Genomic DNA, 15,544 nt, shown 5'->3' with positions numbered 1-15,544 from the left:
TATCAAATCACTTCCTCAGTTTATTGTGTTCAAACTGTCAGGATCACCTTGAGATTCTTGTCAACCTCAGACACGTATGAAACAGAAGTGTAACCCCTTGTACTGTACGTTATGTGAGGAACTGTTTCTACTCTTTACCATCTTTAAAATGAGCAGTTGTCGTCAAATCACAGCTCGTCTTGTAGAGTGTTCCAGACTTTATCACAATAGAGAAACTGCAGCTGCTTAACACTGTTTCAATATGTTTACTAAGAATTGCTGTGGATGCACTGACTTGACGCTAATGTTTATTGAAAGTGATGTAAGGGGAGAAACAGGGACTACAATACTGAGTTCTGACGTGAAGAGATAGGACAGTGTAATACCTATAAATAGAGCAGGATATGGCTGTGCTGTGCATCATCAAATCTTTAGATGACTCAGTGAATTTAAGTCTGCTGCTTTCAGTTACCACCTGTAGCCTCACTGAAGCAAAACCACCCTTTGCTCCTGTTTTCTTTCTTGTTGCAGTGGTTGTCATCATCGACTCTTTAACAAAAGCAGTTTCACCAGCTGTCTTTGGTTGTATTTTTTATTTTTTTCTCTTGTTCTGGTATCATTAAGTTAGCTCACATTTAACCATTTAAATGCTGCTCTCTTAAACTCAGAAAAAATAACAAACTGTAATGAATAAATATGGTGTTTGTTAACAAGTCTTATCTTTATATCTTTACATATCAAAGGAATCACTTTTCTCTCCAGAACTATGTCTGTGCTATTGGTTCAATAAATTGTATTTATTACTTTTTTTGTTTTTGTTTCTGGCAGCAGCAACAGCCCAGCATCAGTTCAGGTGTATTATGTAATTATTATAGTTTTGTTAAAATAAAATAAAACCTCTTTGCTGAACATGTGACCATATTAAAGAAGCCCTAAATGATACACCCTATACCACTCTGCAGCCTTACTATTGACAGCCTTAATTTCAATATCTAGATGTAATCATTATCTCTCTGAATGTAAATGTCTTGCCTCAGTAACATCATGTACATGTAACGCTGTCAGATCATATCAAGACACCCACCCTCCACCCCTCTTTCACATCAATTTGTTGAGAGCTAGATAAGTAAACTCTGATTTAAGGGAGAAAGAAGACAGAAACCTGCATCATGATACCATCATCAGGATCAGTGAAGTCGGACTAACTGAAGCCAGCTAACCCAACGAAAGTCAGAGTCAGATAAATCGAGTTTGTGATACAGGAGCCAGGTGTCACAGTTCAGTCAGGCTGACAAACAATCAGCAGTATTATTACAACAACCAGAGGTCGCCGCGCATTGGTCAACTCTCTGAGCAACAGCTCCTGAGAGAACTACTACAGGAGACACAGAGCTACAGCTACAAACGGACTTCAAGTCAGACAGGAAGTTTGTGCGTGTTTGTGTAAAGGAAGAGAAAGCTGGTCCATGCCCAGAATTCCCTAGGAACTATCATCATTGCAACTAGGAAGCGGGCAAGCAGGGGGAAGAGTTTAGTGCTGTGACCACTTGATGCTCTTCAGGTCGATGCCCTCCTGAACCATCTCCCACAGAGGACTGGTAGAAAGACAGAAAGACAGACAAGACAGTTTATTCAGTGTTTGCCAAAACAAAAACCATTTTAAACTTGACTTGACTCTGTTTTAAACTTCCATTCCAATTTATGATTCTTATTTTTTTCATAGTTTTGTCTATGAATTTCCATTTGGGAGCATGTTTGGAAGTGAATCATCACTTTATCCAGGTTATTTAGTCGTTATTTAGTTAATTTTTTTTTTCAAACCTGTCTGATAAGCCTGCGTGTTTACTGACTAATCAGGCTTGTTTTTAGCAGTTTATCTCACAGATGTCAACTCCCACCTCAGTGAGTGCACTGGTATTATTGCTGCCACAGACTAAACTACTGAAGTAAGATCAACACTAGAACCCATCTGAGCTCACCTCATCTCTCTGAGTCTGCGGACCTGTTGGACACATTTGTCTGCTGTGTAGTCCACCTCGTCCTCTGTGGTGAACCTGCCAATGCCAAACCTGACAAACAAACAGGTTTAGATTCACATGTGATTCAACTGATATCAAACCAGAACATTTGAAGTTTGTTGTCATCAGTCAAACTACCTACACACAGACCTCACCACCAAAATGTGCTAGAATAAGAATTATCCTGATTATAATCTACATTCTTCACAAATGTTAACTTATTTTGTTTTGTTACTTGTTTAGAATCCAAACTATTCACACTGACAGTTTATACTCTGCCCCTGAAGATATGATATTTCACTGAGATGATAAATGGAGCTAATTATCTGTACTACAATGAAAATGTACCTGATGGAAGAGTGAGCCAGGTCTTCATCCGCTCCAATAGCTCTGAGGACATATGAGGGCTCCAGAGACGCAGAAGTACATGCACTGCACACACACGCACAGACACACATACACAAACATGACTTCATCTTTAAAGGCCCACTCTTAAAATCTTGGCGCCTTTCAATTTTAATCTACCCTGATGAGTTTACAGCAATGGTTACATTCCTGTGCATCAAAGTCCATCCTTATAAGACAATATATAAGGAAGTCTACAAAGAATAAGAAACTGAATTGTTTACATCCATGTCTGCTTAGATTTCAAACTTGAACAAGACGAGTGTGTGTCTGACCTGCCAGATGACAGAGCGACATCCTTCAGTGCCATCAGCAAACTTTCTCCCTCAACATAGGCAAAGGAGAGGTTGACACAGCCTGAAACAAACACACACACAGTTAGACACACAGTTTGAATATTAGTGTAGCTGAAAGTACATGACAGTGGTATATTTTTGTCCAAGTTTCACTTCTCTCTGTGTGTGTGTGTGTGTACCAGGATAGCGTTGTTTGGCATCTCCATTCATTATAACATCAGGAATTTCAGACACGATCTTCTGGACCAGACGATTAGCCAGCATGGACACTCTCTGATGATCATACTGTACTCACACACACGCACACGCACATACACACATATATATATATGAAGTGCCAGGATGTTTGGGTGTATTTGTGTTCGTTGAGATGTTCGGGTACATTTGGTTTTTACCTCCATCTCCTTTTGGGCGATGCTGCAGGCGGCTCCCAGCCCGACAGCCAGCGGGGTGGGAACGGTGCCAGAGCGCAGCCCTCTCTCCTGCCCACCGCCGTTCTGCAGCGGCTCCAGACGCACCCTGGGTCGGCGACGCACATACAACGCTCCCACACCTGTACACACATACATAGACAATATAGTGCACAACGATAAAAACTGTTAGCTTGTTCCGGCCCGTTACCTACTAATGCTTCGACCGACCTTTGGGTCCGTAGATCTTATGACCGCTGATGGACATCAGGTCAATCTTCCAGTCGATGACATCGAGGGGAACTTTTCCAACAGCCTGAGCAGCATCAGTGTGTAAAAATACTCCTTTAGAACGACAAATGTTACCTGTGGGCAGGAAGGGTGAAACTCAATGAGTCAATACTTTTGGACAGAACCTTTAATCAGGTTGGATCAAATCACGGAGATGTGATTTGTTCAGAATCACTGAAACATGGATTGAATTAAACAGAACAGGTAGTAAATATTAAATTTGTGTTGGCATGGTTACCAATTTCCTTGATTGGCTGCTTGACTCCAATCTCATTATTGATCGTCATCACAGAGACCAGAGAGGTGTCAGGACGAATGGAGGCCTCCAGCAGCTGAAGACAGACACAGACACACACACACACACACACAAATGAATAATTCTTCAAGATCGTCATGCTTCATGTTTCTGCTTTCCTCGGTGCCATCTGTGTGCATGTCCACGTCCATGTCTGTGTGTACCTCAAGGTCCACCAACCCATTCGTTTGGACTGGCAGGTATGTGATATCGAATCCTTCAGCCTCTAGAACTCGACCTGAGTCCAGGACACATTTATGTTCAGTCTGCGTGGTGATCACATGACGTTTCTTGGCCTGGTAGAATCTGGCCACACCCTGCAGGAGAAGGAGGCGGGTTCACTTTGGATTGCATTTATTTATCGTCAAACTGTATCTGTGAGCTCTCATGTTTTCTCAGTGTGTTCTTTCTGTATTTTTATTGTTCTTGTACTGTTTTCAGTGTCTTATGATTAAGTTACCAAATTGTTTTCATTGTCTTTGCCATGCTGTTTTTACTGTGTTCTTGTTTTATTTACTGTTTATTAATACCGTTCAAATTTTCTTATTGTATTGTATTGTATTGTATATTGTATTTTCATCTTTATTTTCATCTTTTTCTAATACTTTCTCTGCTGGTGGTCTGCTCTCACTAAGAACAAAAACAGGGTAAGTGCAGAGTGAGACCTTGATGGCCATGTTGTTGGACTCGGTGGCTCCGCTGGTGAAGATGATCTCTCTGGGATCAGCTCCAATCAGATCAGCAACCTGCTGCTCAGAGGGAAAGAGAGAGAGAGAGAGAGAGAGCACGACAACACATTGAGTCAGTGTCTCTCTCTCAAATTCAGACTAAAAGGAGTGATGGACATGGCAGAGCACACAGCATGAAGAAATCATATTTTTCTTTTTTTTAATGAACATTTCTACACAGTGAATGAAAGGAGACAAAAGACCATGTATGACAAGTTAAGGTGTACTTAAGCTTTTAAAACTTTTTCTATCTTAACAGACTGTCTCTCTACCTTCCTGGCAGTTTCCATGGCAGTCTCGCTCTCCCAGCCGTAGGCATGTGTCCTGGAGTGAGGGTTACCATAGTAATTCACCTGGTAGGGCAACATGGCATCCAGCACACGTGGGTCCTACACACACACACACACACACACATTCAACTGTAAATACAGGTGAGTAAAAGTATCTACCGCTGACTCTTAGTTAACTAACAAGGCAAGTAATGGTTACCATGGGCGTGGTGGCCTGGAAGTCCATATAGAGGGGGCGGAGCTCATCTTTCTCCAGTTCATATTTCTTTATCATCTCTACTGCACAAAACAACAACAGGCAGTTAGTCAGTCAGCTTGTTTACCGGTAAATCAGGAGCTAAATCTGATGCATGTGATCCGGGAGTAAAACAATGGGTCAGCTTTTTGTGAAAGGTGGGTCAGCACATCCATCATCTGTCTCTAGTTGAGTCTATTACATTGTTATTATTGCAGGTTGTTATTTTTATTAGACTGCATACAAACTGTGTATAGCAGTGTAAAGTCTATAGCATTAGAGAGTCTCTGTGTGATCACATGAAGAGAAGGAGAGACACACTTATCTGTTTTAACTATGAAGGATTATATCGCTAAACGTTATCAGTTTTTATTTCCTGCTCTTCCTGTACAGTTACAGAATAAAAAAAACTAGTTCATGAAAATATTTTTGTTTTACGTCTAAAACGTTTCCCCAGTGGTCTACTGCATATCTTCATATAAACTGCAAATGCCAAGCTTTTTAGAATACAAAAACTTTAAAACACTAAATACACGAAAAAATAAATAATTGAATCAGCACCTTGATCAATAAATGCATGGGGATCGGAAGCCACAGAATCACAAAAAAATTGAATTATCAAACTTTTCAAATAATAGCCTAAATAATCTGTCTTGACTCCTGACAACTTTGTTTTTTTGTTTTCTAGTGATTTTGTAGTTTAATTGTATTTTCTGGCCTCCCACATGTGGTTACTCGATGTTTCATCACTCAGCTGACCAGTCTCCTGAAGTTGTCTAACTCCTAACTAAACTGCGTCACTTTGACTTTTGAAAGGGAAGAAATTGTTCATTACTTTAAAATTAACCACAAAGTTCACTATTAATTTTAGCTCAAACTGTAAAAGCAATACACGTTAACAATCAAAATCCCGCACAGATGGAAGCATACATGACACGTTTTAATTTCCTCATAAAGCTATGACATTTCTATGCAAAGTGTACAATTTTAAAATATCCACCCCCTGGTTTTTTTTTTGTAGCAGTGATGTTTGGACATTTGAGGATTTTTTGATAACTAAAACAAAATTAGAGAATGTGTCTTTAAAACACAGAGATTCAAATGTGACAGAATTTTACTTTGGCAAACTGATTTGATATTAAACTTTTTATAGAAACTCTGGATGATGCATTTCATCCAGCTCGGAGCCACAGAATCACGCTCCTTCGAAATTCACAAAAAATTGAATTATCAAACATCTCATACAATTAATCATCTGTCCTGACAACTATATGTTTTTTTGTTTTCTAGTGATTTTTTAATTGTATTGTATTTTCTGGCCTCCCACATGTGGTTACTCAAAGTTTCATCACTCAGCTGACCAGTCTCCTGAAGTTATCTATCTCCTAACTGAACTGCGTCACTTTGGGATTAGCTTTGTGCTAGCTGCTGCTCTGAGGCTTATTATCCAGGGGATGTCTTGCTCCGGACTGCTGTTACCTTTCGGCAGAGTGCTGGCGGCTCTCCCCTCAGTGGCAAGCCCGGAAGGGAGCCATGCGACCGGCCTGAGCAGCCGGGATGAGACGGTCCTGCCCGAGGAAAGCATCTTGACGGCGGGCTGTTTTCACCTGGACACCCGCTGACCCCCGGTGACAATAACACGCGAAACCCCGACCAAAGCACTGGTGTAATAAACCGGGTTGAACCAGTTTACAACGGCGGGTTTCTCTGGAGCAAAATTAGGAGAATAATTTCCAATTTCAGGACAAAATTCAAAACGTGTGCGAAGTTTGGTTTGGTTTGAGATCGCTGCCGCCCGTCAGTTACATCCAGGTCAAAGCGGAGTCGACTCGTGTCAAAGCAGACACGGTAACAACGACCATTTCCGGTCACGACTTTCAAAATAAAAGCCTTTGAAACTGATTTAAATTGAAAGTATTGAAAAATATAGTATCCATTAGAAAGATTGTCATATAAAATAAATGTGTTATTTGTACTCTAATTCTGGTTTAAAATTATGTTAAAACTGTATAACATATTTTCATTGATTAGGCTACAAAATTCTGATAGATCCTCTTAATTTAGTGTTATTTGGTTTTGGTTTGGTTTTAAAACTCTCTTGCATTGTATATAATTTTGGCATGATTAATGTTATCTATTATAATTTTACATTTTGCATGGTCTAAATGTTAATAATAATAAAGAATAAAACATGTTTAATAAAAACATTTTACTTTACTAGTATTTTGACCTTGCTGTGGCTTAATTTTGCAACTTGCCGCAGCTCCTTGACAATGCTGTTTCATGGTTGCACAAGAAACGGAAACGATGTGCGCAACTTCCGGTGGACGATCTACGCTCTCATTGGCCAATATGGTTTGTTTTGGTTGGATGTGGGGCGGGACCAATGTTTCTCTCTGGCCTTACGAAACGGGAGTTCAACCCATTTTATAACACATCCATGGTTCATGTCCTTTTGTGAACAATGGTATTGTATAAATCTTAGCATGCAAACTCTGTAGAGCAGCTCTTGGTGAAGAAAAATCAACCCTAAAGTTATAAGATCTTGGGCAAAGAGAGCAAAACTGTGACAGAAACACACATTATAATTAGGGATATCTTGTTTTTCTTTTCTACCATCCATTTATTTTTTATTATCTTTTCCACCTATTCTTTATTTGCTCCTGTTGACCCACCAACATCCATTTCCTTTTTTGTTTATCTAATTATCTGTTGGTGTATCTTTGACTGCCTTTAATCCATTTCTGTACCAACAGAAATATCCCCTTACTATTTTGAAATGCTTGGAAAATCATTTGTTCCAATTTTTATGGCAATGAATTATTATTTACAGTAAAGTGCACAAATTAAGTTAAAATGTATTAGCTGGTAACACTTTGACCTGAAGTTGCCCTATTTTGCATCAAACATCAATAATTGCTCCAACAATATAAAACGTAAACTGTAAAGAAATTGTTCATTACTTTACAATTAACCACAAAGTTCTCTATTAATTTTAGCTTAAACTGTAAAAACAAGACACCTTAAAAATCAAAATCCTGCACAGATGGAAGCAAATACATGACAAGTTTTAATTTTCTCATAAAACTATGACATTTCTATGCAAAGCGTACAATTTTAAAAGATTCACCCCCTGATTTTTTTGTAGCAGTGATGTTTGGACATTTGAGGATTTTTAGGTAACTAAAACAAAATTAGGGAGTGTGTCTTTAAAACACAGAGATTCAAATGTGACAGAATTTTACTTTGGCAAACTGATTTGATATTAAACTTTTATAGAAACTCTGGATGATGCATTTCATCCAGCTCGATCATGCACAAAATCAATCCTCTGCTCCTCAGAAACTCTTGAAGATGAGCTGATGGCAACTTGTGTCTGCACTCTGTCCTGATAATCACAAGTGATGATCAAAAGTATAATAATATTACAACACAGCATTATTATTATTATTGTTATTAAAATTAATGGCTTGAACATATATATACATACAATCACAACAATAAATAATGACACTGAAATAGAGAAGCAGCTTTGTCCATAAAATATCAAATATCTAAATTAATAACAAATCTGAAGCTGATAAACAACATGTAGGGTGAAAATAAATGGTGACATTTTCTGACTCTGAGGCTTGTGATGTAAATTTGTGTGGAGACTGGTGGTTAAAGGGTCAGTTCACCAAAAATCACCCAACTTAAAACAAAGGTTCTCCCTTCCCTCTAGTGGTTTGTTAACAGTTCAGTGCTTTATCCGTCTTGGTTTCCACTTGAATACAACAGAGATTAATTCAGTGCCTGTGATAATCCATAGAACACACTGTAGACAGTTTATAGTTTCTTTTGGGACTGTTTTGCTATTATTTGTCATTAAAAATATTTAAATGATTCAACACCTTCAAATCTCAGTTTAAAATAGTCCAGGTTTTCAGCAGCGAAAACTGAGATTAATTATGATTTAATGACTTAACACAAGATGTATTCTTTATAATTGAATCAATTTGATTCAAAACCTGACCAAAGATGAAACTCTCAGCTGTTCTCTAGTTAGTTCTCAACATGTTGATTTCTGGGCATTTTCAAAGACTGTTTCATCTATATCGTTGTGATATTAGGAGAGAGTGGGCTGTGTCATTTAGAAGTTTAGTGTTAAAAATCAATAAACGATTTAATGCCTCTAAATGATTTGATTACTGTTACAGCTTCCCACAGACCAAGGTCACATATTCAAATCAGCATTTTGGCAAATTTTTTTGCAAAATATGATCAACCAAAATTAATCAATAGAAGAATTGTTGCAGCTCTTAATGTAACATGAAATGTGGCTAAATAACCTTTTCCTCTGCAGAAAAGACCCTAAAGGTCATGAACAGGTAACTTATCATTTAATTTGAACTAAATTTGATTATGGGAAGAAGAACTTAGAGAAAGAAACAAATTTAAATCCCATAAGTTCCTATGCAAGTGCCAAGTGTGTTCTTGATAACATTAGAGACAAGATTTAATGTTGTTGGTTTGGATGAACTGGCCCTTCAACTTGGAGGAGAAAACCAGATGTAAAGTGAGGGTGAAGATGCAGGTGTGACTCAGAACCTTCAGCAGACGATGAATTTCCATGCATGTATTTCAGGAAGTGCATACCAGACTCTAAGATGGCGGCCACCTGCAGACCTGCAAACCAGAAAGCCACTTAACAGGACAGTGGGTGGGGCTTTAGAAGTGTGCCAATGAGCTCAAAAGTGATTAGGCACCTTCTGAAACAGAGACACACGCACTGTTGATTTCGTGTAACTTATTACGTTTGTTAAATTGCAAGAGTTCTGCTTGAAGCTATGGCACGAGCACATCCAGAGCATCTGAGAGCTTTTATCGCAGAGAGAGTAGAGACTGACGGCGTGCTGACATTACACACAGGGACAAAGTCATAAAGTCGTTTGTCAAACTTCTGAACTCCACCCTCGAAACCTGTAAGAAATCATGTGTGCAGTGGTGTCCAGTTCTCTAAGGACACTGGATGGAGAAAAGAAAGGACCGGAGGGTTATAAGGCATCAGTGGGCGGGGCCACGAGAAGGCCAACAAGCTCCGAAACACCTCGTCAGAAGGTTGAACATTCACAGCCGATCCGCAAGTTCCCAGCCCTGAACTGTGTCCTTTGCTCCTTTGCTTCGCTCCGACTGAACTTTAAAAGGTCGATCCGTCACAGATGATATTCTGGCCTCGGCCAGGGAACAGCTCCATCTGCCAGTACCGAGGGTCAGCATACACTACATGGGTCAAAGGTCAAAGGAAACAACTGTCAAATCACTGTTCAGACCAGACGACTCAGCAGCCACATGTAACATTCAGATGTTCAATTTCAGGAACCAGGGGAACAGATGCTGCTGACAAACATTTAAAAGGGCCATGAGATGCAGTTTGACCAGTACTACTATATTCACATTATCAGAATATCCGTTTGGTTATTATAATGACACAGTCTCTCCTCTGTTAATGTTGTAGATGTTCTTACACTGTGTTGTGTGTTGCCTGAAATCAAGCAGTTTTTAAGTCCAAATCTACATACATTATGTATGAATTCATTTATTGGCAAACATGTGGATGAGTTGTGTTTCCTGACGTTGCTGTCTTGTCTCGTGTCAACATGTTTGATGTGTTTGTCAGTGAAAACAGAAGCAGCGGGCGTTACCCATGTCTCCAGGTGTCAGCCAGAGGTTGAAGGAACTGCAGTGTTTCTGACAGCGCTGAACAGGCAGAACCCGAACCGTTGGCAGCCCCTCGCCCACCACAAGCCAGCCCAACACCCCGACCCCCTGGAACACAGGCAGCAATTCAAACACATGGCTAATTTAACAACTGCACATGAACGCACAGATCAGACACAGATCAATTTTGCTATTTGAATTTCATTTATACCTTGGTATGAATGACAAGGTATTCAAGGTCAAGGTATTCAATTTGCAGTTAAAACCTAGTTTCCAGACATTTATGAATAATAAGTATAAAAATAAAATATTTCTAAGTAGAGGGAAATCTGTCAAGTATGGAAGCTGTCATGAAGAAAACAATGCATTTCTGTGCACAAACTCAGTTATTGATTCATTCCCACTGATACACATTAAACAGACCTTGTAATGTATGTTGTTTAAAGGGACAACGAGGAGTTTTGGAAAAGCGAAGCGTTTTCACTAGGGCTGTCAAACGATAAATTTTTCTAATCGCGATTAATCGCATTTTTTCCATAGTTAACTCGCGATTAATCTCTAGACAAACAACTTTTAGACCAGACCTAGTAGGCCTACCTAATCATAACACATGATGCATGAAACTCACACAGAATTGCAAATTGCATCCAGTGGAAATTGCCCGTTATTTGCTAGCCTCTGCCTGGCCATGTGCATTTGTTGACAACAAAGCCTCAAAAAATCAATGGATGGAGCTGTGGATATATGTTAGACTGTGTATATTTGTGTAGCAACCAACTTGAAGGTGTCTTACCGCCACCTACTGGACTGGAGGTCCCACACTCCAGTCCTCCAGTCCAGCAGACAGAGGACAAAATGGGCCGCGATTAACCGCGATTAAAACATTTAATCGCGTTAATTTTTTTAATTAATCTCATCGCGATTAACCGTTAACTCTGACAGCCCTAGTTTTCACACTACATTTATGAGCCTCCGTGCGCACCGTAAATTCTTTGACCGGCGCAAGACAGACTCATGTTTTCATTCATCAATAATTAAAGTCAGAGGTTCAAAGAGGTTCACATACCGTCGTAGTTCTGACCATAAACGGCGATTCGGCGGCGTTATTCTCATGACTCGCCACGAAGGAAACGCTGGTCGGCTCGACCAGCGTTTCCGCCACCATTAATAATAACAAAATAACGATAGAGACAGAACGATATATTTATCGAAAATGGGCCCATTAACAAGTGTGGGTAGCGGAGATTCATCCACATTAACGTGAGACTTTTTTATAACCGAATAAAAACTCCTCGTTGTCCCTTTAAGTCAACATCTTAACTCAACAAATAAAAAAACAAAATAATTCGAAGCCCCCATAAAAATCTATTCTAACAAACACCACAAATACTTTCTGTATCTGGCAAACACCTACAGGATAATGTTCGACTAATTGGGGACAATTTGACAACAGCACATTTGACAAAATCAAACAAATCCTGTGATAAAAATCTGAAACAGAAACTGAATTATACTTCAATATAGAAAAGAGTTGTGCTGTGAGTATTGTGTTCAACCAGTTTCTATTTGTAGTTTTCTCCATCATCCTTATCAGTAACCGTAAGTCTGTACTAGTTAGTCCTCAAGTTCCGTGTGGAGAAGGAGTCTAGACATGTGAACTCACCTTGCTCTGGGAGTTTGTGCTGTGGGTGACCAGGCAGCGCTGCAGGATGGTCCCAGCACTGTCCAGCAGGGGGCAGAGCTCGGCCTTCGGGAAGAGCCACCTCAACACCTTCTCCCTGGTTCCTGAGCTGAACCTCCTACAGAAGTAACACCAACAGTCACGACTCGGTGTATGTACCAACACAGATGTTATTTAGCAGAGCTTGGTGTCATTCACTTTAATCCACATAAAGAAGGTCACTTGGAACATCAGTGTTTACCAGAGCAGAGTGAAGTTGGCGGGTCCCTGAGGGAGGCCGAGGTTGTGGTTCTGTAGACTGTCGTCCTCCTCTAGCAGAATCGACATGGACCTTGAATGGGCCAAGTAGAGTTCCTCAAGCTGCTGCCGCTGGATGCTGAGGGACTCTCCGCCCTGCAGAGACCAGTATGAACACAAAAACCAGTATGAAGAAACACTGACTCAGGACCATACATCATTCACATGAGAAAACATTTGGCAGTGTATAAATCAGTTCACTTTCTGATTCTGGACCAGCATGAGATACATTTCATCGTGCAACCCGAGGGGTTACATGGGGAGAACCATGAGGTGGCCAAACCCCGGCTGTATTGACCTCTGACCTTAAGCAGGACAAGCTGTGGCCCTCGACGCAGGGCCACAGTCCCTCTCAGGCTTTCTGGGACTTCCAGCACTGAAGAGATCTCTGCACAACCTGAACAGTTGACCAGACTCTGCCTGAGAGAGCCTGCACTCCACCACTCATGGAAACCTGCAACACAAGTGCACAACAATTACACACGTTCACAACAATTACACTACAAGTCTTAACATTAAACTAGTCGTGAAAACTGTACCTGCTTTTATGGGAATTTAAGGGACATTTAGAAAACAGACAGAATGATCATGCTCACACCTTGCAGATTGTATTTCTTGGCGATGGGCAGGGACAGAAGACGGACGTGGCTGAGGGGGGACGACCAGTTGTAACAGGCGAGGTTGACCAGACCTAGCTGGGGGGCGCTCTGGGGATAGGTGAAGGCCAGCACCACCACCAGCAGGAAGCCCACCGCTACCACAAACTGAACAGACAGCAGAGGGATTACCAACACTGGGAGTTGTCTGCGTCCTCAGAGCACACACAATTATAAATAAACCTTTGAGACCTGTATATTCTGTTACAAGTCATAGCCATTTTCGATGAATAAATTAGATCAGCAGATAGATCTTTGCTCTATTGATCCCTTCGTTCCACAACCCGATCACTTTGTAGCATTATTTGTGATGTGCATATGCTATGTGCTATTACATGATAAAGGATTTCAGTGAGTAACCCATTATATTTCCTATCAAGGTCTCAGGACGATGTAATATTTGTCTGACCTTGATGGTCGCTCTCAGGATGGGGAACTGGGGCGGCTCTCTCCTGGGCTCGTTGGTCTCCAGGACTTGCTTGATGAACCTCTCTATCTCTCTCTCTGACATGCCGTAGCGGTAACCTGACTGTCGGAGGATGTCGATGCTCTCCGACAGTTTGTCGTAGATACATGGCTCGCTCATTGTCGTTCCCATGGCGGCGGCAGCAGAAGCACTGGTAATTGCGGCTTCTGAGTCAAACACGATGATCTTCGGCTGCTGCGAGGTCTAGGAGCATGTTGTCACCTGTGAAGTCACCTGGAGTGTTAACTAGCAGATATTTACCATGACCAGACAACAGATGGGACCAGTTTAGACTGTAATTGTCTCGTGTATATTAGGAACAACCAATGCCAGGCGACACTCCTTTGAATCTTCACTGGAGTTAAACTATCTGAGGAATGCAATAACATCACGGATAAACAAGGAAATGGTTACTGATGTGATGAACATTAGAGCCCTACAGAAACAATCCAGCGCAGATTGCTGTTGGTAGTGGGGCAAAACAAAGCAAAAAAATAATAAAATAAACTGCAAATAAAATTTTTTTAGTACCAGAGCACCAGCGTAGTTATTATGACTGGTTTGGTCAGTCTGTCTTGTGTTTGTGTGTTGTGTCTGTTTGTGTATGCGTGCATGTGTGACTGTGTGTGAGTGTCTGTGTGTGTCTGTCTGTGTGAGTGTCTGCTGATGATCCCTTTTTGTTGTTGTTGCAAGAATAAAAACAATTTAAGTGAGGTGAACAGACTGAGAACTTTATCTTATTGGATATAAGAGATGATGACAAAGTTTTTCTTTAGGTCAAAATTAGCAGTGGCAAAAAGGTAATAAGTCGCAATCCATCACAATATGTTACTGCAATTCTCAGGATAATCATATAATGTTTAATTAATAGTGTGTCATGGGACCTCTGTTGATTCCCATCTCTACTTGATGGACTTTGATTATTAACAGAGACTGTTGGCATTTATTTTTATCTATTTTCCTTATTGTCTTGTTTGTCATGTGTGTAAGTGGAAAATAAAGCAGATGGCGAGTGACATGGACACTGTAGCTACCATAGACTGTAGGTACTGTAGCTACATGTGCCCAGAGTGGTGTACCGTTTTCATGAGGCAAAACAGCCACACTATGACAGAAAGTGGCTCAACAACATCAGTACACCGGTGGACAGCGGTATCTGTCAGTGGGTTACAGTGTGTGACAGACATAAACCATGGATGTATAATAGATCCATGACATAAACATCGACATGAATATGACACAGTATCTGACATAGAAGCATGAACAACACACCGTTTACAGGTGCCATTAACTCAGCTGGTCAAACGGTGGTTCAGGTGAATTCACAAAAGCAGTGAGATGGCATGTTGTTAACTAAATTGATTAACAGACTATAGATATCAGCGAAGGCTTAGTTAAAGTAGCGGTGAGACCAAATAAAAACCTGAGTGACATTGTTGGAGTAACTGTCAACAGTTCACTGACAGGTTAGCTTGTCCATGCTAACCGTAGTTAACTATTATAAGGCGACGTCAAGAAATAAGCTCCAGAAACAAACCTCACCTCAGAGCGAGGTCCACCGCCGCAGCGCACAGCCTGTCTCTCTCTCTCTCCTTTTACAATATGCACAAATACATTTATTTAAAAAAAATAAACAAACTTGCTAGCTGCTGAGCATGTCTACCACCAGCAGACGGACCTCTTCTTCTCTTGCGTTAGCGGCAGTGCTGGCGTCACTGTGCGTAATACCGCCTCCACAGGGCGAAAATTGAACTACATGGATCACCAATCCTGATCCTAAATATTCCTAAAATGATC

The 15,544-nt window shown here is 40.6% G+C and overlaps 2 protein-coding genes across 4 annotated transcripts; both read right to left on the bottom strand.

Moving 5' to 3' along the window:
• Nucleotides 1-865: 865 nt before the first annotated feature.
• On the bottom strand, nucleotides 866-6,783 carry nfs1 (NFS1 cysteine desulfurase). 2 transcript variants are annotated; one of them, XM_085776953.1, is made up of 13 exons: nucleotides 6,427-6,783; nucleotides 4,912-4,991; nucleotides 4,695-4,811; nucleotides 4,360-4,443; nucleotides 3,859-4,011; nucleotides 3,638-3,731; nucleotides 3,340-3,474; nucleotides 3,094-3,251; nucleotides 2,878-2,983; nucleotides 2,678-2,759; nucleotides 2,346-2,429; nucleotides 1,959-2,048; nucleotides 866-1,574 (listed from the first exon to the last, which is right to left on the bottom strand). In XM_085776953.1, exons 1-13 carry the CDS (start codon nucleotides 6,530-6,532, stop codon nucleotides 1,511-1,513), a joined length of 1,353 nt encoding a protein of 450 aa, XP_085633079.1. In that variant the 5' UTR covers nucleotides 6,533-6,783; the 3' UTR covers nucleotides 866-1,510. The 2 variants fall into 2 exon arrangements, with proteins under 2 accessions (XP_085633079.1, XP_085633080.1); XM_085776954.1 differs by having other exon boundaries at nucleotides 4,912-4,988.
• A 1,211-nt stretch (nucleotides 6,784-7,994) lies between these two features.
• c5h6orf89 (chromosome 5 C6orf89 homolog) lies at nucleotides 7,995-15,435 on the bottom strand. 2 transcript variants are annotated; one of them, XM_085776952.1, is made up of 8 exons: nucleotides 15,285-15,435; nucleotides 13,691-13,969; nucleotides 13,224-13,389; nucleotides 12,931-13,079; nucleotides 12,570-12,721; nucleotides 12,311-12,446; nucleotides 10,632-10,755; nucleotides 7,995-10,209 (listed from the first exon to the last, which is right to left on the bottom strand). In XM_085776952.1, exons 2-8 carry the CDS (start codon nucleotides 13,877-13,879, stop codon nucleotides 10,127-10,129), a joined length of 999 nt encoding a protein of 332 aa, XP_085633078.1. In that variant the 5' UTR covers nucleotides 13,880-13,969; nucleotides 15,285-15,435; the 3' UTR covers nucleotides 7,995-10,126. The 2 variants fall into 2 exon arrangements, with proteins under 2 accessions (XP_085633078.1, XP_085633077.1); XM_085776951.1 differs by having other exon boundaries at nucleotides 15,290-15,435.
• Between the last annotated feature and the right edge of the window lie 109 nt (nucleotides 15,436-15,544).

The sequence above is a fragment of the Trachurus japonicus genome, chromosome 5, assembly GCF_045865225.1.
Source record: "Trachurus japonicus isolate A0001 chromosome 5, Traja_1.0".
Lineage (NCBI taxonomy): Eukaryota > Metazoa > Chordata > Actinopteri > Carangiformes > Carangidae > Trachurus > Trachurus japonicus.
The sequence above is the reverse complement of the archived record's forward strand: the minus strand, read 5'-3'. Positions and strand labels throughout refer to the sequence as shown.

Bases quoted from the DNA above. Each gene is read 5' to 3' on its own strand.
- nfs1 (XM_085776953.1), bottom strand. From the start codon at position 6,532: ATGCTTTCCTCGGGCAGGACCGTCTCATCCCGGCTGCTCAGGCCGGTC. The intron at 2,984-3,093 runs GTAAAAACCAAA...GTGTGAGTACAG, and splicing joins TCGCCCAAAAGGAGATGGAG to TATGATCATCAGAGAGTGTC. The intron at 2,049-2,345 runs GTACATTTTCAT...TTTGTTTGTCAG, and splicing joins CTGGCTCACTCTTCCATCAG to GTTTGGCATTGGCAGGTTCA.
- c5h6orf89 (XM_085776952.1), bottom strand. From the start codon at position 13,879: ATGGGAACGACAATGAGCGAGCCATGTATCTACGACAAACTGTCGGAG. The intron at 12,447-12,569 runs GTAAACACTGAT...TTACTTCTGTAG, and splicing joins GCCAACTTCACTCTGCTCTG to GAGGTTCAGCTCAGGAACCA. The intron at 10,210-10,631 runs GTAACGCCCGCT...TGACCCATGTAG, and splicing joins GCTGACACCTGGAGACATGG to TGTATGCTGACCCTCGGTAC.